Source organism: Ipomoea nil, unplaced genomic scaffold (genome assembly GCF_001879475.1).
Source record: "Ipomoea nil cultivar Tokyo-kokei standard unplaced genomic scaffold, Asagao_1.1 scaffold2704, whole genome shotgun sequence".
NCBI lineage: Eukaryota > Viridiplantae > Streptophyta > Magnoliopsida > Solanales > Convolvulaceae > Ipomoea > Ipomoea nil.
In genome coordinates this window covers 1277716-1302865 of record NW_017619132.1, presented here as the reverse complement: position 1 = coordinate 1302865, position 25150 = coordinate 1277716, and the positions used below count along the sequence as shown (strand labels likewise).

General features: G+C 37.1%; 4 protein-coding genes across 10 annotated transcripts; 3 read left to right on the top strand and 1 right to left on the bottom strand.

The window, feature by feature from the left end:
- Positions 1-1934: 1934 nt before the first annotated feature.
- On the top strand, positions 1935-24733 carry LOC109155893 (translation initiation factor eIF-2B subunit beta). Of its 4 annotated transcripts, none has more exons than XM_019303577.1 (10): positions 1935-2286; positions 2525-2860; positions 21931-22008; positions 22414-22701; positions 23016-23145; positions 23420-23527; positions 23657-23759; positions 23844-23969; positions 24114-24307; positions 24416-24733. In XM_019303577.1, exons 1-10 carry the CDS (start codon positions 2175-2177, stop codon positions 24504-24506), a joined length of 1566 nt encoding a protein of 521 aa, XP_019159122.1. In that variant the 5' UTR covers positions 1935-2174; the 3' UTR covers positions 24507-24733. The 4 variants fall into 4 exon arrangements, with proteins under 4 accessions (XP_019159122.1, XP_019159121.1, XP_019159120.1 ...); XM_019303576.1 differs by having other exon boundaries at positions 2525-2863; XM_019303575.1 differs by having other exon boundaries at positions 2525-2869.
- On the top strand, positions 7868-9546 carry LOC109155898 (two-component response regulator ORR9-like). Of its 2 annotated transcripts, none has more exons than XM_019303588.1 (4): positions 7868-8479; positions 8892-8977; positions 9063-9401; positions 9451-9546. In XM_019303588.1, exons 1-4 carry the CDS (start codon positions 8344-8346, stop codon positions 9463-9465), a joined length of 576 nt encoding a protein of 191 aa, XP_019159133.1. In that variant the 5' UTR covers positions 7868-8343; the 3' UTR covers positions 9466-9546. The 2 variants fall into 2 exon arrangements, with proteins under 2 accessions (XP_019159133.1, XP_019159132.1); XM_019303587.1 differs by having other exon boundaries at positions 9063-9406; positions 9456-9546.
- Positions 14400-17288, top strand: LOC109155895 (uridine 5'-monophosphate synthase). Its single transcript, XM_019303581.1, has 7 exons — positions 14400-14995; positions 15262-15601; positions 15831-15914; positions 16299-16381; positions 16474-16561; positions 16642-16893; positions 17006-17288. The coding sequence occupies exons 1-7, from the start codon at positions 14517-14519 to the stop codon at positions 17132-17134; spliced, it is 1455 nt and encodes a 484-aa protein (XP_019159126.1). The 5' UTR covers positions 14400-14516; the 3' UTR covers positions 17135-17288.
- LOC109155896 (E3 ubiquitin-protein ligase SINAT5-like) lies at positions 17371-19801 on the bottom strand. 3 transcript variants are annotated; one of them, XM_019303584.1, is made up of 4 exons: positions 19208-19404; positions 18670-18902; positions 18074-18460; positions 17371-17893 (listed from the first exon to the last, which is right to left on the bottom strand). In XM_019303584.1, exons 2-4 carry the CDS (start codon positions 18877-18879, stop codon positions 17573-17575), a joined length of 918 nt encoding a protein of 305 aa, XP_019159129.1. In that variant the 5' UTR covers positions 18880-18902; positions 19208-19404; the 3' UTR covers positions 17371-17572. The 3 variants fall into 3 exon arrangements, with proteins under 3 accessions (XP_019159129.1, XP_019159127.1, XP_019159128.1); XM_019303582.1 differs by lacking the exon at positions 19208-19404 and adding an exon at positions 19622-19801 and having other exon boundaries at positions 17395-17893; XM_019303583.1 differs by lacking the exon at positions 19208-19404 and adding an exon at positions 19442-19589 and having other exon boundaries at positions 17395-17893.
- Positions 24734-25150: the final 417 nt, after the last annotated feature.

The following is a 25150-nucleotide window of genomic DNA, read 5'->3' as shown; positions in this document are numbered from 1 at the left end:
ATTATTATTATTATTATTATTATTATTTAGCGATGAACATTTTACAGATATTATCTCATTCTTTTGTTTTAATTTTGAAAAGATGAATTGTATTAAGTAGATTTTGTATGACAAATTCAATGAAAATCATTTTCTATCTACTAGATTACTTCTTCCGTGATAAATAAATAATTAAATATATCTTCATTAGTGATATCAGCATTATTAACACTTAAATGTTTAGGGGTAAAAGCATTGATCGATCTTTTTTGGGCGATTTTGATTTTTTTCGACCATTTAATGGAGGCTTTAATGGTATAAAATTGTAAATTATAATTTATAATATTGACTAATTGGCTCCACACATGCAATGTAAATGTGGTGAATTTTAACTGTTTTGACGTTTTGCTGTTGATAAACCAAAACCATCATCTTGATAAATAAATAAAAACAAAATGGCTATAATATTTACATCAATAATTGAGCAATATAATTAAAATCTCTATTTCATATAAATATAGGAAAAACAAAAAATAAAAGTTTAGAAATCTCCCTGACTCTATTATCACTTGAACCTCTAAGAGATTTTATGGGACGAAATTAAAATTAGCCACTAAAATACATTCACCGAAAGTTAAATACTTGTATAAATTAAGCGTGACATTCAACGATCACTTTTACATTTACTTGCATATTTTCGAGAATCTTTCAACTAGTCCAAATTCACTTCTTTTTTGCTATTATTATAAGCATTGCTTTGTAATTCAAAGGGGTAGTTCAAGTGGCAAATAAGCTTCTTTGTAGGGACAATCCTAGAGATAACCCGATTTGATCCCCACAAGTAACAAATTCCTTTAGCCTAGCTTCTATGCCTCGTGGAAGGAATGCGGATTAGTGAAAAGCATTACTTTGTGCAAACATTTATATATATTACCTTTTTCACTATTTTCCCTAAATACAAGGACATTTCGCTTTTCAATTATGAATGTTTTTAAAAAATAAACATGTAAAATATAACGGGTCAACGCACTTTGTATTAAAAAGATCAAAATGTCTTTTAATTTAACAAAATTTCAACGATTTTATTGATAGAGGAATTAGTCATGTCAAAATAATACTAGGACCAAAATGGATGTTTGATAAAATAAAATTAAAGGCAGACTACCACCTATAAATCTATGACAAAAATAAAATTGTTGAATTACCATGATTTACATCCTCCCAAATGCTCTGTCGGGTCGGAGTATGAAGGGGCCGTTAAGGTTGGGGTTCAGCCTTTTGGAAGAATGACAAAAATAAAATTTTAGGGTTGGGGTTCAACCTTTTGGAAGAATGACAAAAATGAAATTAACTCATTAAAAAAACTATATTTTTTTATTATTATTTTATTTTAGGGAAAAGCGTCAAATAAGCCCTCAAACTTTAGCTTAAAAGTCAATTAGGCTCCTAAACTTTTTAAAGGTGCAATTACACCCCTCAACAATTCATTTAAGTGCAATGAAGTCCAAAAATAAATTAATGACTTGCTATCACAGGTCATTAGGGTTCAAACCACCTTTCGGCGAATTTTTGGCAAAAAAAAAAAAAAAAAAAAAATGACCGGCGAAATTTCTGACAAAAAAGTGACCGACGAAATTTTTGACAAATCTGGGTCGGTTGCTGGTTACTTTTTTTGCCGAAAAATTCGCCGGAAAATGGCCTGAACCCTAATGACCTGTGATAGCAGGTCATTAACTTGTTTTTAGGCTTCATTGCATCTAAATGAATTGTTGATGGGTGTAATTGCACCTTTAAATTGTTTAAGGGCCTAATTAACTTTTAAGCTAAAGTTTGAGGGTGTATTTGACCCTTTTCTCTTTATTTTATTATGAGTTTAAATTAAAAGCATAAAGAATACTATGTTGAAGACTTGTAATAAATGAAGGTTCGGTGCTATCTTGGTTGTCCCAGTCAGAAGATCAACCCAACAAGATCTTCAAGATTCTCATAGATATGTCTGCTCTGTTCGGATCTTATTTCCCTCGATTTATCCACACTTTTTCAAAGATTATATCTTCACCAAATCTTCTCCAAAATCATTTTATATCTTCTCTCCCAAATCCATCAACAACTCGTATATATGCTTCTGTCTCCTCTTCTGTGTTCTTCACAAACACTCTCTTCTCTCCTCTCATCTGTTTCTGGGTAGCAAAGAAATGGCGTCTTCTCCCTGCTCAGATCTTGGCAAGTTTCATGTCTTGGCTGTTGATGATAGCATCATTGATCGCAAGCTCATCGAGCGCCTCCTCAGAACTTGTTCTTATCAAGGTACTGTGCTTTGAAATCTTTGGATCTTTTTTTTTTTTTTTTTAAATTTTGGCAAGAATTATGAAATTATCTGTGTTGGGAATTGAAGCATGTGCTCCATCTCAACTAGAAGCTTAATAGAGATTCGAACTCATAACCTTATACCAAATTTAAGTATGTGCTCCAGCTTAAGCTGGTAATTGATTTGCACAGTAATGGCTATATGCTCTGGTTCTGATGTTTCTTGGTAATTTTGCAGTGACGGTGGTGGATTCCGGGATAAAGGCGATGGAGTTTCTGGGGGGGCGGATTGAGGAAGTGAATTTGATCATCACGGATTACAGTATGCCGGGGATGACGGGGTACGAGCTTCTGAGGAAGGTGAAGGGGTGTTCTTCCTTGAAAGATATTCCGGTGGTGATCATGTCGTCGGAGGATGTTCCGGCGAGGATCGACCGGTGTTTGGAGGAAGGGGCGGAGGAGTTCTTCCTGAAGCCGGTGCGGCAGGCGGACGTGAACCGCCTGAGTTCCCATTTGCTGACGCCCAAATCTCCAGAAGCTTTGCCCAGCCGGAAAAGGAAGGCGGCGGCGGAGGAAGAGGAGGAGGAGGAGGAGTTCTACGTCTCTCCGCAACTAACGAGGCCGATAAGAAGAAGAAGACTGGTTTGATCTTTAAACTCCGGCCGATGATGGATCGAATTGGATCAATCGAAGAAGATCTGAGAGATATTGAAGGAGGATTGGAGGATTCAAGATTGAATCATAGATGAGATGTAATTATACACAATCTTCCTTCCTGCTGGAGTTCTCGGTCATCAAATTCAAGATTCAGGGCCGGCCTGCAATTGAACCTATATATTGCAGATTTGGTATTTTCCGGCCAAGTTCGAGTTTCCGATCACTGTAAATCCGCCGGAACTGCCAAAAGAGAGAAATTTTTTTGCTGATTTTGTAGCATTTGTTGGTTAAAAACCACAATTTTATACAGATATACATACTTTTTGAAACTTACAAATGGCTTGTAGTGCTTATTTTGGTTAGTAAATGAATACATTATAACAACTTTGCATAGAAATTCAACTGTTTTTTAGCAGAAATGCACAAATTAACTAAAAAAAAAAAAAAACTAATTAGTTGTTGGATTAGTTTTACATGTTTTGTCATATGTCTCGGCCCACTAAGTTCAACCCAACTCTCTTGGACTTCTAAGTAAAAATGCCCAAGTGAGAATAGTTATTGCGTGTGGTCTAAAAGATGACTCGTTTTGCGTAAAAAAAAAAAATCACATGACCGTAACATACATTATTCTAAATCATAATATACATTATTTTAATTCATAAAGTACATTATCTTACATAAGAAGTTTCATTATTTTAACATATAATGTACAGACATCCTCAATAGTGGTAGGATTTTGAGCAGATTTTGCAAGTGTGATTAGGAAAAAGAAATTGATTGAAAAATAAAAAATAAAAAATAAAATCAAAAATTGAAAAAACCCCTCCTAAAATTCCAAAATCTTGACAAAATCCCTTAAATAACATAACAACCTTAACCCTCTCTCTTCTCTCTCCTTCAACATATCAATTTTTTCTTAAAATTTGTGCAAAATCCACTTATTGAGGATGGTCTATTATATATTATTCTAACTAATAAAATTAACTACGTCATTTTGAACCATAATCGACACAGTTGTGTAGACCAAATAATTTGTGTATTCTCCTTCGACTCAAATCAAAAAAAAGTCAAACCAATAGATTATTCATACTTAAATTAGAAGGTCCCAACTCCCAAGCTCTAAACCAATCGGCCGAAGAAAAACCAACATACAGCTCTAAGCGACTCAAATAAAAAGGCCAATCGAATAAATAGCTCCAAACCAGCCAACTGTCCCAATTAATGACCTGACTAATTTGAATGTGATTAGCCTCATATACTTTACTGGTGTATATATAATAGAGTAAATGTAGCTATCATACACTTCTTTTCTTTTTTTAAAACCAGCTATCATACACTTTTAAAAGCAATACTTTTATTATTATTTTTATTTTACATACAATGAAAAGTTAAAAGTATAAATTACGTCACACCACGTAATTTTGCAGCTGTAAAAGAGGATGAATATCTAAAAGCAATAATTCCAGAAGTGATGCTTCAAGTGGGAATAAACATATGTGTCACAATATCAGAGATAAAGAGAGACAACTATACTGTAGGTAAATAAGAGCAAATACCAATTTTGGTCCCACGAGTATTAGCAAAATGACGGTTTTGGTCCACATGTTTAATTTCTACCAATTTTCATCCCACGACTATTGTTTTAGTACCAATTTTCATCCACGACTATTATTTTAGTACCAAAATCCATCACGTCGGTCACCCCTCCATCCAAGACATGTCGAAATCTAAAAATTTTAAGGGCATTTTCGTCCTTTTCAACTTAAGGCTCTAATTTGAGCATGAATAAAGGGATGTAAGTCCTAAGATCAATCCCAATTGGCAGTTCTCCTCCTCATCTTACTTTAATTTGAGGAGAAAAACTGCGAATCACGATAGATCTTAGGGCTTAAATCTTTTTATTCATGCTCAAATTGGGATCTTAATTTTAAAAAGACGAAAATACCCTTAATAATTTCATATTTCGACATGTTTTAAACAAATGTGTGATAGCCGTGATGAATTTTGGCACTAAAACAATAGTCGTGGATGAAAATTGGTACTAAAGTAATAGTCGTGGATGAAAATTGGTAGGAATTAAACATGTGGACTAAAACTGTCATTTTGCAAATACTCGTGGGATTAAAATTGGTATTTGCTCGGTAAATAATAATATGTTGTTTACATTTTGGTCCTCGGAAGGTGTACAAGTTCCCACTGTTAGTTAAATAATAAAAAGTCTCACTTAAGACTAATTTTTATAAATCGTGTGAGACATTAGAGATTTGAGTTGAACTTTTTGTGCGTAAAAACGTACAATTTAGTGTTGGTTTGATTTACCTCTTCAATATCAAGTGCATGTATAGGTAGATTTATGGATCCTTGATATAATCCAACGAAGTCAAAAAATTTGAATTGTCCCGATTACAAATTATTAAACTTGTAATTTTTATATGCGAGAATAATGTTTTATCAACTTAATTATCCTGGTAAGATACAATAATATGTTATTAATTTATTAAAACCTGGGAAATTAAATTAGTGTTGGGAGCTGAAAACAGGGAAGCACGTGCACCGGCAATTCCGACGTACGTCCGTGTCGTCCGTGTCGGGGAGTTTATGAATCGATTTGGGGAGCGACGATTACGATTCTCGGAATCTTTCTGGGAACTGGCGACATCAATTATAAGGTTCCATTACAAAATGTAAACAACATATTATTATTTTTTTATAATAATCTGCCAATTCCCAACTACAACCTATAATCAATTGCAGCTATTAGCTGTCAAATGTCTTTGCTTCTTTGGCTTGTAAAATGTACTCTCCTCTCAAAAGTTTGAATCTCCAACTCCAAGTGTCCCCACACTCCAATCAGACAGAGCAGTAAGGATGTAAACACTTATAGTTAGTGCTAACTACTAAACCCAACTCGATGAACAATGAATAAATAATTTGAATAGAGTTTTACGACGAAGATTTATTTTTGTTCACAAACGAAAAAGCTTTAAGATGACTCTCCCCTCTTTGGACCATTATGCCTAGCTATCTCAATGTAGTAATTCTAATTAACTGTGATAAATTATTGTATGATATTATATTGCACTGTATGCTACTGACTTTATTACAATGTAGTATCTGTTCATAAACTACTTTCTCAACCAACTGAAATACAAAGAGTCAATGTCGCCTCCATTGAAGCTCAAACCTACACCTTCCATATGGAAGTGCAACCCGGGTGACCACAAGGTCTTGGCACCGTTGAAATATCTAAGATATCATAAAATTATAATAATAGTAATAATGTTAATTTCTTTCGTCTTGATTTTACCTTATAATCGCTCACTTATAAGTTATTAGTAACAACAAAATCATTACCGTAAATTGTCTAATCTCACCCTACATTAACAATTGAATCTACTAATTAATCAAAATAATAATTATTATTATATAATCACATAAGAAAATAATAATTATTATTATATATCTATGCATGTAGCACCACTCCTCAGCTGATCGAGATCATTCAAAGATAATTGTGATTTGTGAAGTATTAGGTGGGAAAAAAATCTTTGACAATATTTTATGATTCCCAAATATCTTCCCATTCTAAAACTGCAAGAAAAATCCATTAATTAATTAACATGCATGCAAAAGCAAGTACGTACTTCAATTCGCTCTTAATAAATCATTATTTCTAAAACGAATTTAGGATTCCATAAGCAAGTTGCTTATAAATAAAGTAATAATATATTGAAGGATGGATTTAGTTTAATTATAAAATAATCAATCAAATTAAATAATTAATAAAATCGGATTCACATATATTCATGGGATTCGTCGGCGTTGCCTTACGCGATATTGTTCTTCCAAAAGGGCAATGAATGGATAGCCCTGCCCTTAGCCTCATCCAAAGAGCCAAAGGCCACAACAAGAATCAAGGAATATATTGAGGAATATGTATATATAAAAGTGTAAAATCCAAAAATAATACTCGATATTTATATTATTAATAATGATTTCTAATAATATTCAGTATATACAATAAATATTGTTGAGTATTATTGAAAAATTGGGATAAGAGTATTATTGAAAACGGTTTTAATAGCATTTAGTAACATGACATATAATGAGGTTATTATGGAATAGTCAAATTAACTCAATAATATAAATAAATGTAAACTCATCAAATCATGCCCAAGAGATAGGTCAGATAGTACTTCAATGTTTTTGACCGACTAAGGATGTTAGGAAAATCAACTTGCATAGACGGTCCAAGTTAGACTAATTTATATCTATGGCAATATTGAGTTAACTAGTTGTAGCGTACGTATGCTAGACATATTGTGCCATTTGTTTGACCTACGCACGACCTGATCTCTCTCGCCCAGTCGTTTCTTTTGTTTCAGTTACTTCAAAAGTAGCTGCTTCAAGCTTCAGTTTCAGGTCCACCATCTAGAACGAGTCATGTTAAAGCTGTCATCTCAGCGGTGGTAGGCTCGAATATAAATGGATCCATCCTTTTTTGTATTATAATACAATTATACATGGAGATACCATCTAGAGTCCTTCGAATATAGTGATTTTGTCACGTTTAGTCCTATACTTTCAAATTCACCATTCATGGTCCTTCAACTTTCAAATTGTACCATATGTGGTTCAAGTTAATCACACATGGTCCTTCAACTATCAATTTTTAACCACCCATGGTCCTTCCAGAAGGACCACATTTGATTAAATTTTAAAAGTTGAAGGACCAAGGTGGTTAACTTGGATTAAGATGGTAACAATTTAAAAGTTGAAGGACCGTAAATGATAATTTGAAAGTTTAGGACTAAACGTGTCAAAATCATTATACTCCAAGGACCCTTGAGTATTAACTCATCATACATAATTACTCCGGATATAATTGACACCGGTGTTGACCGGTGAATTATAATAATATATAAATAAAGAAAAGTGGGATTGCTTGTGACCAGGCCGGCCATCTGAATCAAACGGATTGTGAAGATCGAAAATGTGGTCTCATATCTTGGATCAAATTCTGCTATCTCCCATTCTCCCAACTGTCAGAATCTTTGAAAATGATCATCGTATCCCCCTCCCATTCCTGCTTCCCATGTTACCATATACCCATCTTTCACATCACATATACTATATATATAATATATATTATGATCTCCCTCTGCTCGTACGGATCATCATCATAATCATATCATATCATCTGTACTCTCATAATATCTTTTGTGTGTGTATATATATATATATAGAGGTGCCTTCCCTTTCATGTGGCCGGCAATGGCATATGAACATGGCTGCATCTTCATCTCTCCAATCCTCTTTCTCTCATAACTTCATCTGATCGAATTGAAACAATTCTGATCTTAAACCATATATTCACCAAAGCAAGCAAGCTTTCTAGCCATGGCGGCAGCGGTGGCGGTGGCGGCGGCGGCCACTCATGCTTCATCAGAATCAAGATTTCACGTTCTGGCCGTCGATGATAACCTCGTGGACAGAAAGTTGATCGAAAGGCTTCTCACAACTTGTTCTTTCCAAGGTACCATTTTTCTTGAGAATTATAAACATTAATCACGGATAACTCAGTTAGTTCTTGAATAGCAAATATGCATTAGTCTGATCTCAATAATTGCATTGTGGGAATTTCACCTTTCATTTTCTTGGCTGTTATAGTAAGTAAATTCGATGTTGTGACCTTAGTAAAAGACCTATAAAAAAAATAAACTAATTTAAATTATTGTACATAATTAACCAACTCAAATTAAAGTGGTCAATTAACTACTTTTGAAAAATTAAATCTGTAACCTTATAATTTGAGTTTTTCGAGTCACCATAATTTATCTATCCCTCCATAATTCTGTTGACCGGGATCTGGGGTGCTGGATGGAGAGGAATTTCATCTTTTGTGACCAAGATTTTAATTTAATAATTTGTTGTATTTGTTTGGACAGTGACTGCAGTGGATTCTGGGAACAAGGCGCTGGAGATTCTTGGGCTGTTGGAAGATTCCATGACGGCTATGAACTCCGACCACCACGTACGGCCGATCGGAGTAATTAATATAATTAACCACCGTTAAACATAAACTATTTTTGTTAATTAACGTTGTCCATGAACTGCAGGAAGTGGAAGTGGATTTGATCATCACAGACTACTGCATGCCGGGGATGACGGGGTATGATCTGCTGAGAAAGGTGAAGGAATGCCGGAGAGACATTCCGGTGGTGATAATGTCGTCGGAGAATGAAGCGTCGAGGATCAACATGTGCTTGGAAGAAGGCGCGCAGGAGTTTCTGGTGAAGCCCGTCCGGCAATCTGACGTCAACAATCTGATCAAACCGCGCCTGTTTGTCAAAGGCAACGATAATAATAACGACGTTGTTTCGCCGGTGTATTGTTCAGGCGTCGATGATAATCGACATGGAACGGCGACGGCGACGGCGACGGAAACTGTTATCTCCCCGGCTGACAGGACGGCGGTCTTGTATGACACAGCCGTTCATCTTCCCGCCGGCGGACCGATAAATAAATAATTCTTGATTTTTGTTTAAATGTGTTGCTAGAAAATTAAACAATGGTCGAAATAAAAGTTTGAGATTTCTCACTTTTTGGGTTTCGTTCCCGAATCGAATACAAATACCCATAATTGCAGACAGATTTATGAATGTTTTGAGAATTGAATCAAAGATGCATTGGTATCAGAGAATCATTTGAATCTTCAAGACTTGATGAAAAGAAGGTTATTTATAAATTAAATCTAATTAATTTTCTTTGAAATTAAGCTCTATAAAAAAGATAATGATGATAGATTATGATAGGTGAATCTCTATACACACAGCAATCACTCTCCATTAGACTATCACAAGACTTCAAAATATCTTGAGTTCAAAGTGTCCGAGACTTCAAAATGTCAAGTTTTATCACTCAGCTCTTTTCAAGCTCTTATAAGAGTCTAGTGTAAATTTTTTGAAGTTTTTTCATAGCCAACTAGAAAAATATATGAAAGAGACAAGATGAAAAGTGGAGGTGAAAAAAATTATGACGAAAAAGAAAAAGTTTTTTTTTTTTTTTAAAAGTTCTGTCACACGCCCAGCTAACACGTGCATTGAGGTTGTTGTTTTTTTTTTTTTTTCCAATTTATTCCCAACTAATGAGGCCCACAAAGAAAAATAAAAACATACACCACAAAAAAAACCCTCCTTCCCATTAATTAGTTAACACCCTTTCACCATTTTTTTTTGTTTGTTTTGGAAAAAAAAAAAAACTCAAGAACAATTGATGGGTATGCCCTAACTCATACTCTCATAACTCTATTCTATCCCTTCTTTGGTGGCTTCGTTTTTCGCAATGAAAGGCCTTTATGAATGACTAAAAGCGCTTGAAATTAATTAAAAGACTCCTTTATGTTATATATTATTTTTTAGTATTTCGAGTTGGGTCTATAAGAGCATCACCATCCGAGGATATTGCACGAAAAAAATAGCCATGTTGAGAAAGAGGGGGGATTGAGATTCCTCTGTAAGAGAGGAAATAATGACAGAAAAGTGAGCCCCGCACTGATTTTGGACAAGTTGTGACAGTCTCGTGTAGCTGTCACACATGCGCCCAGAGGGGCGCATCACTTTTTTTTTTTTTTTTTTTTAATCAGTTTTGTTTATTTGTTTTCTCTCCTCCCATATTCTCTTTCATAATCACGCATATAAAAACTCCTCAAAAATCACAAAATATCCCCATTATTATGGATGCTCTAAAATTATGATTATGATAATGATTCTGATGATGATTATTATTATTAAAAATTGAAGATGAAAATAAAAATTTACTCACCAAATCCTTGCCAAAGCAATTATATGCCAATAATTTATACATAGTGTGATTCTATCCTTATTAGTAACCAATTAAGGAATTATGGATTGGGTACATGCACCTTAACCTCAATACTTGTTAAAAATCTTGTAAATTAATTGCATTAGTTTAATTATAGGTATTTAATTTTAATTCTTTAATTATATACCGTTGTTGTTTCATTTTATATGACTTGAATCTTCATCATATAAATATAAAATGAGACGAAAAGCATAATATTATGAAAAGAATTAATATTATGTCGAAGGCTAGAAGTTCGGTGAGCCTTGCGAAGTAACCCATGTGCTAGCTTAAAAATAATTTTTAAAAATTAAAAAGAAGAAATTACTTATATTAATTTATATTTATATTATATACATTATAATAAACAATATTGTATAATATGATTTAAAAAGTGGATGTTTTATAAATATTTGAATGTAAAAACGAGTTACAACATATTTGTTTAATTTTTTTTTTTTTTAATATTAGTCATATCAGCTCACGAGACCAGTTTTTTCTTGGGAAAGAAATTTTAATCCAAACACCCTACTTTGAGACATGTTAAGGTTAACACACGAGGTCCAATTCACTTTTTGACACTCCTATTTTTTTATGAAATACTAATAAGTACCCGTATTTACACTATTGATACTTTATATTAATATTAAAGAAAATAGAGAATGATTTTCTAAAATTTATAGATCATATTAAAATATTATGATATTACGATATCTTACTAAAAATAAAAATAGATACATATCGGTGTTGTTACGTTGTATGTATATGATCCTTATCACGGATAAAAATAATAACGGCTTTTCCTTTTCCCGCAACCGAATAATATTTTTCGAATTTTTATTTTCTTTTTACGGCTTTCTTTCCCCAGAATAACACGAACAAAACCATCTGTCATCTTCGTCTTCTCATTTCACATTTATTCATAATCGTATCTTTCGATTCTCTCCTTGCAATACCTTCGGTATATTCCACCGTCGCCGCGGCCGTCGCCGTCGCCGTCGCCGTAATCTGACATCCTGCCATCGCGATCGTGCGCGGAACGGTTGAGTTTGTGGTTTTTAAGAGGAACTGTGCAATTTGATGGCTCCTAGGGAGAATGAGTTTCATAAGAATCCGAATATGAAGAGCTCATCGTATTTCAATCGGTCGATGACGGTGTTCCATAGCCGCACCACCTCGCCTGACGCATTTGGCTTCGGTAAGAAGGCTCCCGTGGAACGGATGGGGTCCATCAAACACCTGAACACCTTCGAGTCTATGGTGTCCGTGGCCGGGAATTCGATATCGGGGAAGGTGAAGAAGCTTTGCTCGATCTTCGACTCGCAGAAATTGGCGCGCGGATTGTCCAATTTATTGCCCGTGCAGCTGTCCCCCACCTCGAAATCGGATTCCAGCGATTCTCTGCTCCGGCTGCCGGGGACGGAGGACAGAGTGGTGGTGTACTTCACGAGCCTCCGCGGAATCCGCCGGACGTTCGAGGATTGCTACACGGCGAGGATGATCCTCAAGGGATTCCGAGTGGACGTGGACGAACGGGACGTTTCCATGGACAATGCGTACAAGATGGAGCTGCAGAACGTATTAGGGCAGAAGAGCGTGCCTCTACCACAGATTTTCATCAAGGGAAAGTACATCGGCGGCGCCGAGGTGATCAAGCAATTAAACGAAGTCGGCGAGCTGCCTAAATTGCTCCGCGGACTCCCCATCCGACCTCCCGGCTACGTCTGTGAAGGCTGCGGCGATGTACGCTTTGTTCCGTGCACGAATTGCGATGGCAGCAGGAAATTCTTCGACGAGGACGACGGACAGGTCAGGAGGTGCCCCGTTTGCAACGAGAACGGCCTAATTCGCTGCGATTACTGCTGTGATTGACTACATAAAGCTTGGATGGATGGGTAAGGTATCTCATTGTGAGATACTAAAGGTTTTAGTATATATGTGTATATATTTCTTGTGAAGGTTGCATCTGCAGGATCCTCTGTGCAGCTTATATATGGCCATTTCAAAACTCCATTGAAGATAATAATAAATCACAGTTTTTTTATGCTTGCTTTGTGTGTATATATATATATATATATATATATATATATATATATATATATATATATACATATTCATTGTTTTTCTGCTGTATATATATATATATTGTTACTACTCTGAATTGCTGTCTGCTACCTGATCTCTGTCTGTCTTTACAAGATTTGGAATGTTTTTACAATTGTCTGTAGAATGGTGTGTATCCATTGTGACAATGCAGAAGTCTAAAGATAACAGGTATCTCAGAATGTGTATTTGCAGAGAGGAGGTTCAGGGTAGTTGTTGCATTGGGGGATAAGTTGATATGAATTATGAGGGTTGCTATTTGCTAATGCAACTGTAAAGGTCGGGGATGTATGTGTAGATGTCAAAGCTGATTTCTATCTGTCACCATCATTTCATGGCCCTCTGAAATACTATGCTTTGTGTCACTATATTTGTTTCATTCTGAAGCTTGTATTGGTACATTTTGGTAAGATTCTTACATGTATGTATATGAGCAGATTCAATAATTCACGTGGACAATTCCAATCGAATTGATTAAATAGTTGATTTGGTAGTTGTAAACGTCCGAATTCAACTTCAGGAGTTGTCTATTACTCTGTATTATTTTAATTTGAACTGATCATCTGTGGGCTACCTAGGCCAGCTCTTTGTTCTCTTAGGTTTTGACTTATTATGGGATTTCTTCATGTAGTGTCTCCATTGATGAATGCTAGTCAGTAGCTCAATTCAGTTGGTCTTTGGACTCTATCAATTCCCTTGCTAAATCCTCCTAGTTTTACATTGCACTAAACCAAAGAAACTTTGTATTTATGTAGACGAACTTAGAATTCTCGAGTCATAAACTTTAATTTTTAGCCCTTCTTCCTAATTAGAATACTCTATATAACTTTTCTAGACGCAAATTTCCTTTGTTGGGTCAAGCCCACAATCCATCATCTCCCTATTGTCTTAACAATCCGCTTATTTCGTCCCAAATTTGTTAATGATCCGAGTTTAAACTCATACTCTATCACCAATTTCCTATTTTATATGGTGTGTTTCAATACCCCGCTCTATTATTTGTGGTGCAAAAGTTCAAACTCTTCCCCATTCTTAAATATAACTATTCAAACTCATCCTCACTCTTAAATAGCATCCTGACTCACCTCCTGAAGCACAAAGAGTCAATACTGGGAATCGAACTCATGATCTTCTAGTTGAGAGAGTCATTTCGTATCATTAGACCTAAAGATCATTGCGCGCATAGGCAATTCAATTGGTCACGTGGGTAAAATTTGAGAACAACGACCATAGTGAGAGAGACTCCTTGTGTGAAAAGCAAAGATGTAACATTTTGTTCAGTTAACTAATTATGATTTACATTCTCCCAAATTTCCTTGTCGGGATGAAGATTCAACTTTTTGAGAATCATAACGACCTAAAAGTCATTGGCATATAAATAGAATTACTCAATATTTCAAAAAAAAAATAAAAAAAATCCACTAATACCAACCCCTAGTAGTGGCCTAGAGGAATAATCTTTTTTCTCCTTAGTTTAGGTTCTCTTTTAATGTCCGCCGCACTGCTACTACAAAAGCAAAAGCACAGTCGCCGCTTCTCTCACTATAACTGCACCTGTTGTTCACTCTCTGTGCTTAAGCTGTGAAGGTGAGGAAGGAGAAGAAGAGATGACGTCGTTTCCATCATCAGTTTCCGCACAGGCTATGGAGTCTCTGATCCTCCAGCTCCACGACATCTCCGCCGTCAAGTTCGGCGAGTTCAAGCTCAAATCCGGCATCCTTTCCCCCATCTACATCGACCTCCGCCTCATCGTCTCGTATCCTTCGCTCCTCCGCCAGATTTCCGAGACGCTCACCGCCATCATCCCTCCCTCCGCCTCCGCCTATGACCTCGTCTGCGGCGTTCCCTACACCGCCCTTCCCATCGCCACCTGTATTTCCACCGCGAACAATGTTCCTATGCTCATGCGCCGTAAGGAGGTCAAGGACTACGGCACCGCCAAGGCCATTGAGGGAGCCTTCAGCTCCGGCCAGGTCTGCCTCATCATCGAGGACCTCGTCACCAGCGGCGCCTCCGTTCTCGAGACCGCCGCACCTCTCCGCGCCGCTGGCCTCAAGGTTACCGACGCCGTCGTCATGATTGACAGGTCTCCTCTCGGCTCTCGGTCCCTGTTCCGTTGTTTTTCAAACTGGCTGATCACTGATTAATTATTGTATGTAGATTTTTTTTTTTTTGTGAAAAATTATTGTATGTAGATATGCCTGTGTGTTACGTGCTTATATGGCGTTTTTGGTATAAAATTGATAAATGCATCACTGTTTCAACTAAGTCTAATACAGCATAATGAATTTCTTCAATGTTCATTTTGATTGACAAATTATTTTGTTTTTGGATTGGAACTAATTTGGACAGGGAACAAGGAGGTAGGGAGAATTTGGCTGAGAATGGAATTAGGCTGCACGCCATGGTGAAGTTGACTGAGATGGTGAGGATATTGAAGGAGAAGGGAAGAGTGTCAGAGGAGACTGAGAAAATGGTGATGAAGTTCTTGGAGGAGAACAGGAAAGTGGCTGTACCAGTGCCAAAGGTAGACACAAAGGTTAAGGCCAGGGTGCCATTTGGGGAGAGGGCTAAGATAGCAAAAAACCCTACAGGGAAGAGGCTATTTGAGATAATGGTGCAGAAGGAAACTAACTTGTGTTTGTCTGCTGATGTCTCTACTGCAGCTGCATTGCTTGATATTGCTGAAAAGGTGAGCAAAATAAAATGGAATGAGTTGTCGAAAGAAAAAAACAAATGGGAGTGTTCAATTTTAGAAGTTAATTTGTATAGATTTTCATGAAAAGCAGAAAAGTGGTTTGTTCTTTGCCTGCTCAGTTATTGGCTGGTATTTGTCAGTTCATACATATTTCTGACTTCTAATGTTATTTTAATTCTTGTCATGGTGGAGATATTTTGAATGGCATCTCTTCTTTTCTCAGGTTGGGCCAGAAATTTGCATGTTGAAAACCCATGTTGACATATTGCCAGATTTCACCCCAGATTTTGGCTCTAAACTTCGATCTGTAAGTTGGATTAGATAATGTAGTAGTCTTGCTTGTTATTTATTGAATCTCCATGAATCAACTCCACTGTGTGTACTGCATAATTTCAAGATGCTTGGTAATTTTGTTCATGTTTACTTTTGGTGTATGCAAACTTCTTCATGATTGCAGATTGTATGGCGTTTAAAATATTCACCTTGATAGATCTTAGGATTTATAATGTGGGTCCTTGAATTGTATTACAACCTGTGGCTTCTATTTTTCCCTCACTCGAGATTCTTAAGATGACGGGATCCCTTTATAAATATCATATCCCCATCCAGTGAATTTTGCTGCTTGTAAATCCATCATGTAGAGATTTATTTACTGAACATATGATCGATTATTTTACATATGTATATGTAGATTGCAGAGAAGCATAATTTCTTAATCTTTGAAGATCGCAAGTTTGCTGACATTGGCAACACAGTCACAATGCAATATGAAGGGTGAGAGAATAAATTGCTCTGTAGTGTGTCTTAAGCTTCTCCTGTTCCCTTCAATGATTTATGCCTGAACAGTTTAACTGTATTCTTTGCAGTGGTATCTTCCGTATATTGGATTGGGCAGACATAGTAAACGCCCATATTATCCCGGGTCCAGGAATAGTGGATGGGCTGAAACTGAAGGTTACTTTCTTCTATACATATATATTTTTTACTCTAAGTTTCAGAATTCATATCTAATTTGTGCCTTATGCTGATCATAGGGTTTGCCCCGTGGGAGAGGCCTACTGCTGCTCGCTGAAATGAGTTCCGCCGGTAACCTTGCAAAGGGAGACTATACAGCTGCAACTGCAAAAATTGCTGAGGATCATTCAGATTTTGTGATTGGCTTCATCTCTGTCAATCCTGCATCATGGCCAAATTCTGGAAATCCAGGTTTGATTCACGCAACTCCTGGCGTGCAGCTCGTGAAAGGTGGAGATTCTCTTGGCCAGCAATACAACACCCCGCATTCTGTAAGTCTATGCACCCGCCTTAGAATTTAATAGATTTCAACAATGATCATGTCGTATATATTGTTTCCTTGCACTAATGAAACGCGGATATGATCCTTGCTTCTCGTTTCAGGTCATTTCTGAACGAGGCAGTGACATAATTATCGTTGGTCGTGGGATCATAAAGGCCGCTAACCCCTTAGAGGCAGCTCGAGAATACAGGCTCCAAGGCTGGGATGCATATTTGTCTAACTGTAAATGAGAATGGAGGGATGCTACTTCGATGCCATCTTGGAATAAATTTAGAAAACAAGACATGTAATATTACTACCATTTGGTTTGATATCAAATGGAGGATTTTCTGTGCAATTTAATGAATGAATGATCTATGAAATTAGATGCATTTTGTTTTGTTTTTTTTAATAGCTCAATCGAACTAAGTATTATTCCAGTTTGAATCTTCATCAAAAGAAACAGGGCATTAAAGCACTTGAATCATAACTGAGTAATTCAAACACTATATTGCTTAACCAGGCAGCTTGGGCTGTCATGTATTTTGTGGACAAGCAAACAGAATTTGCTTCTGAAAGTTCAAAAAATACAAGACCAGAAAGTTTCATTGAGCAACAAATGAACAAATTCTATCCTAGGATTGAAAGAGTTTTGTCTAGATTCTAGAGACGAGTAGACGACACAATCACTACTGTTCTTTCCATATCCTACCGGTGACTCTGAGCTTCAGTTCTTTGCGATCTCCACCGGAGAAGAAGAGGGCCATGTTGCGTTGAATGATGAGGCCATCGAAACTGTCACGAACCTTTCGGTGACTGTCCCTTATACTCCTCGGCACCCCTTGCCAAACCATCTTTCTCCCGTTCCCTCCAACCTCGAGACTATAGCTATAGTTTTTAGCCTCGTTGTCATCACCCATGAATCGCAAGAATGCTATGTAAACTGGTGCCATCCCTAACTGAAATGCTTCGAAATGCAGGCAGAAGTACTGCCCAAAGCAACTGAAAACCTAGTGACAAGTAACATCGCAAAAAGCATTTCAGAAATCAAACCGTAGGGTAAGTGTGAGGTTACATTAGGCCAATTGAAGTTAACCTTAGCGGGCACTGTCACCCATTTTAAGATATGTTTCTACCACTCGAACCATAACCTAAAGAGAATCAGTTGAAACAGGAAAACAATGTTTTACCGTGAGCATCCACGTGGCGTTCTCAACCTCGTGCGGATTTGATTTGACATAGCGATGGTTGAAAGTACTCCCAGCGTGCATATCAACCTTGTGATCATCTTTCAAGTGATTTACCAAGTAGGGAGTGTCACCAACCACCGAACATTCCGACCCTGCATAGGGACAATTATAGGGTCTGAACGCACATTGGGACTCGTGCTTCAGCTTGCTATAATATGGATAGATCCCCACGCACCCAAAGTTCTGATATTTACACGGGAGCTCAAGAGAAGCAGCAACCTTCTCCAAAGCGAGACATCTAATATTGCCAAGCTCATGCCTGCAAGTTGGGCAACGGTTGTGTACCCGAGGTTTGCATCCCGAACATAACGTATGACCATTGGAACACTAAAAAAGAATAGAAGATTCATGGCATTAATGTTGGAGGAATTGAAGCATGTGCTCCATCTCAACTAAAAGCCTAACCTGATAGTTGGATTACACATTAATGGTTATATGCTCAACAGGAGGAAAAGAACACAAGGGCACACTGGGAAGCAGCAAATATAATCTTTTAGGATTCATAAGTTATGGAAGCTCCAAAAAGAAATACGTGCCTGATGAATTGGTGGATACATAGCATTTAGGCACACCGGGCATTCCAATAGCTCACGCACACTACTAGAGACTGCTGGATTAGGCTTTAAAGAATTCGGTGTGGTCTCATTAACATGTTCCCCCACATCCATCATGTCTTTAGTTTGGGGAGAATCAATGACCTCAGAGTTACTTCGCAAGTCATCGAAATAAAGACTTCCAGTCGCCATAGCTAATATGAGAGTGGTCGGTCCTGCACATACCACCCCCGTATCAGTCAAATGTAACAATATAATCGCTCATCTTGAGAGCTAGATGTTGAGATCCCCCTAGACGTTTAAAAGAAAGAACACGACAACATTAATATGAAAGACTATCTATTCTGACCAAAACAAAAACAAATCAAGAAACCACCACTTATAGGCAAATTAAGACATCCGTTTTACTTCACCATTTGTAGCATTTTGCAAACAACAAACTATTCTCCTATCAACCAAAAAAAAAAAAAAACAATTATTTGTTTTCCTGTTTCATAGGTGAGAATCAATTTTAGTGTACCTAATAGCTTAAATTTCCAGTTTCTATGAGGAAAAGTAAACAAAATACAGAGCTGCAAGGAGAATATGTTGAGCAGTTTCTATCAATCAGGTCTCCACTCCCTCCAAATCCTCAGTCTAATAGAAAGATCAGAGAATCAAAGCAGGTAACACAAATAAATCACAAAACCAAAACTACCCATTACCAAATTTTGGGAAAAAAAAAATAGCCTTAAAACAGCGAGTGAAATCATACCAAGATTCAAAATACACAGACAGCAGATCTACAACACTCAGTTACCATCATCAATTAGAGACAAAACCAGCATTTTCAATAAGATCATCCCCAAATATCCCAACACAAAAAAGTTCCAATCTTTAGTTGAGAAATGGTCCACCTTCGAGCATTGGAACAAGGAGAATAAGGGGAAACTACCTGATATTCAACTGGTAGGTGGGTAGTGGGTAGGGTGGGTGAGTTCGTTCTCAATAACCCATCATCAAAACAGAAAAGAAACCCTAAAAAAACAACACCCTTGGAGCTATATCAGTACATCCAAGCATCCAACTCTTCTTTGAACTCCAAACAAAAATCAAAACAAGAAATACCTCAAGCATAACAATCAAGGAGGAAGAAAAGATGGTGGCAATGAAGAATATAGTTTTTGTTGTGGCGCTGTACGGTTGCGAGGATAAGTATTGAAGAAGAGAGAAATGAGGGATTTCAATTTTCAAACTAAAGCCGTTAGGAGAGAGAGGAGAGTGGAGCCATGAGCTATATCTCGAGTGAATACAAAAATGCATCCAATTTGAAGAAAACAAGGCAGGATGGGAGCCGGGTTGGGGCCCCACTGGGTTTGAATGGAAACCGAGGGCAACAATCGGCGATTAGACACCACCGTCCGCCGCGGTGGCCGCCAAACGGGTTTGGTTAAAGGGAAACAGACACCATGCTGTCGTCATTACATCCAATTTTTGCTTAAACAAACTCATACATTCACAGATTCACTGCTCTTTTCGTATTCATATAACCATATTTATGTGCTTACTATTTTTATGCATTTAAATATCTTTGATTTTATTTTAACTAGTTTGGTTAATTTGAGTAGTCGTGCACTCCTTTTGTGTGAATGAAGATTAGTCTCTTATTGTTCGGTTATTCACTAGCTCGATAGACAGAGACAAATAGTGTTGCTGAACTAGTAAATTAAATCTGTACTGTACGAACATAGTTATGACCCCCTTGATATTTTAATTGCATATGACTATTGGTCAAAATCGAACTTGTGACATTTAAGTACTCAACTCACTCTATTTTATGATTTAAAATATAATATATTAACATTAAAATAAAATGTATGTGATATTTTTGCAAAGTGTGTGCATAATGCATGTATGCACAATAGAAGCTGCCCAAATTGTTATATTTGTTACCATCATTGAGCTTGTATAGGCAAAGCTCAAAAGACACTCTAGTACAAAGTAGTTTTCATTTTCCAATAATGCAATAGCATTAAAAAAAAAAGTGTATATTTAGTGCCATGTGAATGCAATTTAACCAAAACTCAAAAGACTTTGTAATTTTATTTTCATGTGCGAAAGATAAAATTCATCATCCCAAATTCATAAATTTCAATCATACAGAAATTATAGAGAAGTTAAATCATAATAACTCAACGATCCCTCATATAGGAGGATCAATACCTAGTGCTTACAATGAGCTACCCCCACAAAAGAGCCTATATTTCGACTGCCAAAATTCGATCGTGCACCTATTCAATAACGAACTGAGCTACTCGTGAGAGCAAATAATTTTATATTATTAATGTACATAACCAAAAATAAAAGTTCATGAAAAGAGTTTTACTATGAAAGTAATTTAAAGAGAAAATCTAAGTCATACGCATCTTTATTTGTATTTAGAGTGAGTAAAGTTCATAAAGTTTGATTTTTACTCGTAAATATGCTAGGCGGCTTACCAATTGACACAAATTATAACACAAAGTAATTGAAAATTTCATAAAATAATTATGACAAGATAAGTTTTACACAATTAAATGATAAAATATGATGATCGGAGAATCGGTACATATTTCAAATTTAGCCAAACTCATCATCTCGTAACTCAAATTGTCTTAAAAATAGGTGACCGATTGCATGAAATATCACTCCCATATCTAAAAATCTGATTTTTAATGTGATTTATCATTCATCTCTCTTGTGTAATTTGTGAGATATAAACCCTAAATTAACCCGAATAATTCGAAACTGATCTTAACATCTTCGGAGAGGCCCGGCCTGAGCTTACCACTACGGGCCGACTGCAAAACCCAACGTTAACCCGAATTCAATCCGAATGACCCGTAAAACAACCCATTTGACAGTGAAATTAGCTTCCATTGTAAAGGCTAGAGTTTTACTCGACAAAACCCCAGCGAGAAGAGCTCACGGCGCGGATAACAGCAAGGTAGAGACGACGACGCGAGCAAATTAGATTCCGATTCCAGTTTACTCAGTCATTCCCGCTACCATGCCGGACGTTGCCCTAGTTAACGACTTCATCATCAAGCTCAAGAAACGGTATCGATTTCTCTGCTTTTCGGCGATTCTTCCATGAATTATATTGTTAATCTTCATCCCTAGCCTTTACTCGTGTCTGTGATAACAGTAAAATTGAAGGATCCAAAGCAACCGCCAAGCTGACGGTGGAGCTGCTTCGCTCCTTCATTTCACAGCAGAGGCTTCCGCATACCAACCAGGCCGCAGCTCTCATCGACGCCGTTAAAGATGTCGGGGAGAAATTAATTGCTGCCAATCCCGTAGGTATAAATTTAGTAGTTACCGAGTATAAATTGCTTCTTGTTTATAATGGTTTATCTTCTGGTTGTGCACTTTTAACTGAAAGATTATGCCTGTTAGAAATTACTCTGTATACAAGTTCATCACTAGTATGGTAGTTTCATTGGTTCGGATATTGTGTTTAAACATTGTATATTAGTAGTAGCTTTCATGTAAGCTTGCATTGAATTTCGAATTTGATGATAAGGAAGGAAATGTGGCATGAAATTGAGATAATAACATAGTAAGTTTGTTTTGAAAATGTGTTGCCTTAGAAAAGGTTCGCAGTGTCGTTCTGTCTGGACCTTGTCTTTTATTTCTCATTGATCTTCTCTTATCCACTTTTTTCAGTTTAAGTTTTTTTGAGGATATATTGTAATCTAAATGCAGAACTTGCTGTTGGTAACATTGTGAGGCGCGTTTTACATATTATTAGGGAGGAGGATGCATCCCTAACTACTGCTGCTATTGGCGGGTTAAGTATATCTGCTGGAAGTGATGATGAAGATGAAAGAGAGAACGACGATCATCCAGTTTTATCTGCTGCTGCTGTGGCTGCTGCTGCCAGGAGCACATTGAGGGCACCTTCCCTGCAGACCCTCCTTGAGGATTTGCCACACTCAACAACTGTTCCTCATGCATCTTCTTCCGGAGGAGATTCTGAAGGAAAAAGTAAATGTAAGCTTTGAAGTCATCTTTAGTCACATGAAATGCTTTCTAAGCAAAACATCTTTGTTATCAACCCACGGTGACTTATCCCAAGAAAAAGTAAAGCCTATGAACGGATGAACCAACAATGATTAAAAAGGGATCTTTATTTTTATAGTTTCTACAAGATTAGAATTTTGTTGCTGCTGTCAATGTCTACTGCATGTTGGTTTATAGTATTCAACTATTGATCAATTTTAGGGTATGGAACTTAGATCATTGATGTAATTTTGGTAATTCTATAGTTCCACAGGCTGCATGGTAATTTTGTGTTTACTTGACAGCTGCTGATAAGAACTCGCAGACTCGGAAACTGAAGCATAATGTCATTGAGGCTGTTAATGAACTTATCCAAGATATAGCCACTTGCCATGAACAGATTGCAGAACAGGCAGTGGAGCATATACATCATAAGTATCTTTCTAACCATTCTTTGTTATTGCTACATTAACTCCTACAATGTTTCATATTGCTAGTTTAACATGATCTGCTGTCTTGGTATACAATAAGTTACCTTGCCTATAGCTTACCTGGCTTTTGTTGTTGACAACAATGTCAATGTCAATGTGCAATCTGATACTATTGGTTAACATCAACAACTACTTATTGTCATTATTATTATTTTTAATTTCTTGTTTGCACGCGTAATTTCAAACCCTTATGGCCAATCCTTTCTCCTCTTTTTCAGTGAGGTAATCTTGACTTTAGGCAGTTCAAGAACAGTAATGGAATTTCTATGTGCTGCAAAGGAAAAGAAAAGGTCTTTTCGAGTTTTTGTTGCGGAGGGTGCACCAAGGTTGTTAAAGCAGCTTATTAGTTACACCAAGTTATTAGTGAAGGGCCATAACACAGCTTTAATTTCAACTAGTTATTCCCAGTTTATTTTTCATCAACTAATTGCTTTTTATCTCCTTGGCTAATTAAGATATCAGGGGCATGCTCTTGCAAAAGATTTGGTTGCAAGGGGGCTGCAGACCACTGTCATTACAGATTCTGCTGTTTTTGCAATGATTTCTAGAGTGAATATGGTATGGCACTGCACTTCCCTGTTACCAAGTTGGCTCTCATCCCAATACACTCCGTGGTTGAATTCCAACATTTCTTGTTTGAAGGTTATAGTAGGAGCTCATGCTGTCATGGCCAACGGGGGAGTTATAGCACCAGTAGGGATGAATATGGTGGCCCTAGCAGCCCAAAGGCATGCTGTTCCTTTTGTTGTACTTGCAGGCGTTCACAAGGTATTTTGCACCAGTGGAGCTCTAATTCTCCTTCAATCTCTTTAGGGAACAAATAGACCAACTCCCATTATCCTCGCTATCCATAATACAATATTACACTACACAGAACATGACCTGACCTAACTCCACTTCCCTAAATGACAGTTGTGTCCTCTCTATCCACACAATCCTGAAGTGTTGCTAAACGAGCTGAAGTCCCCAGCTGAGCTGTTGGATTTTGGAGAATTCTCAGATTGTCTGGATTTCGGGAGTGGCTCTGGTTCTCCACTTTTACAAGTTGTCAATCCTGCATTCGACTACGTCCCACCAAATCTAGTCAGTTTGTTCATAACAGACACGTAAGTTAACCTTCATTGGATGTTTTATTATTCCTTTCCTAACCCATTGTGCTTACCCGCGGATAGTCCAATGTATGGCATACTAATAAACACTGTGGTTATTTACAGAGGTGGGCATAATCCTTCATACATGTACCGTCTCATTGCTGACTATTACTCTGCCGATGACTTGGTGGTGCAACAAAGAGCAGCATCTTAATGGTGTATTTTCTTTCTGTTATCCTACGGATCCTGCGTACCATGATAATCTTTTATGTGATTCAGTGCCTTCCACTGACCACATTTTGATTTCAACACTTTCTGCTTGATTTTCAACATTTTTTTTTTTTTTTGTGGGTAATAGATCAATGAAGCATATGCGAATACCATTCTGGCCTGCAGGGTTCATATTATAGTACTAGACTAGATACACATGGTTTTTGGGTATGTAGCTATTATTGATGAAGTAGAATGGTATTGTTGGGCTACGCGGGTAACCCACAATCACTAAATGAGGGTATGCACTGGATAAATAGCCGGCAAAAACAAGGAGGCCACACTACCCCCATGTTATAATCAGTTGACGACTTCTTGCCTCGATCAATCATGCCATGCCATGCTTGTATGTCTTTGGGGTCATGCTTACCCTAATCATACAACCTTGCATAATTCCCCTCCCCATGCCTTGATTACACATAATCAGCTAACTGCCCGCCACCTTCATATTCCAATTAGTTGATGACTGCTGCCTCGATCAATCATGTCATGCTCGAATAGTCGAATTGTATGTCTTGCTGAAAAGTTCACAACTGCTGCCTTGATCAATCATGTCATCCTTGAATCGTATGTCTTGCTGAAAAGCTT

Bases quoted from the DNA above. Each gene is read 5' to 3' on its own strand.
- LOC109155893 (XM_019303575.1), top strand. From the start codon at position 2,175: ATGGCGTCTTCTCCCTGCTCAGATCTTGGCAAGTTTCATGTCTTGGCT. The intron at 2,287-2,524 runs GTACTGTGCTTT...GTAATTTTGCAG, and splicing joins CAGAACTTGTTCTTATCAAG to TGACGGTGGTGGATTCCGGG. The intron at 23,970-24,113 runs GTATTTTGCACC...CCTAAATGACAG, and splicing joins TACTTGCAGGCGTTCACAAG to TTGTGTCCTCTCTATCCACA.
- LOC109155898 (XM_019303588.1), top strand. From the start codon at position 8,344: ATGGCGGCAGCGGTGGCGGTGGCGGCGGCGGCCACTCATGCTTCATCA. The intron at 8,480-8,891 runs GTACCATTTTTC...TTGTTTGGACAG, and splicing joins CACAACTTGTTCTTTCCAAG to TGACTGCAGTGGATTCTGGG. The intron at 8,978-9,062 runs GTACGGCCGATC...CATGAACTGCAG, and splicing joins CTATGAACTCCGACCACCAC to GAAGTGGAAGTGGATTTGAT.
- LOC109155895 (XM_019303581.1), top strand. From the start codon at position 14,517: ATGACGTCGTTTCCATCATCAGTTTCCGCACAGGCTATGGAGTCTCTG. The intron at 16,562-16,641 runs GTTACTTTCTTC...TGCTGATCATAG, and splicing joins TGGATGGGCTGAAACTGAAG to GGTTTGCCCCGTGGGAGAGG. The intron at 16,894-17,005 runs GTAAGTCTATGC...TTCTCGTTTCAG, and splicing joins AATACAACACCCCGCATTCT to GTCATTTCTGAACGAGGCAG.
- LOC109155896 (XM_019303582.1), bottom strand. From the start codon at position 18,879: ATGGCGACTGGAAGTCTTTATTTCGATGACTTGCGAAGTAACTCTGAG. The intron at 18,461-18,669 runs GCACGTATTTCT...ATTCTTTTTTAG, and splicing joins TGTATCCACCAATTCATCAG to TGTTCCAATGGTCATACGTT. The intron at 17,894-18,073 runs GTAAAACATTGT...ACTTGTCACTAG, and splicing joins ACGCCACGTGGATGCTCACG to GTTTTCAGTTGCTTTGGGCA.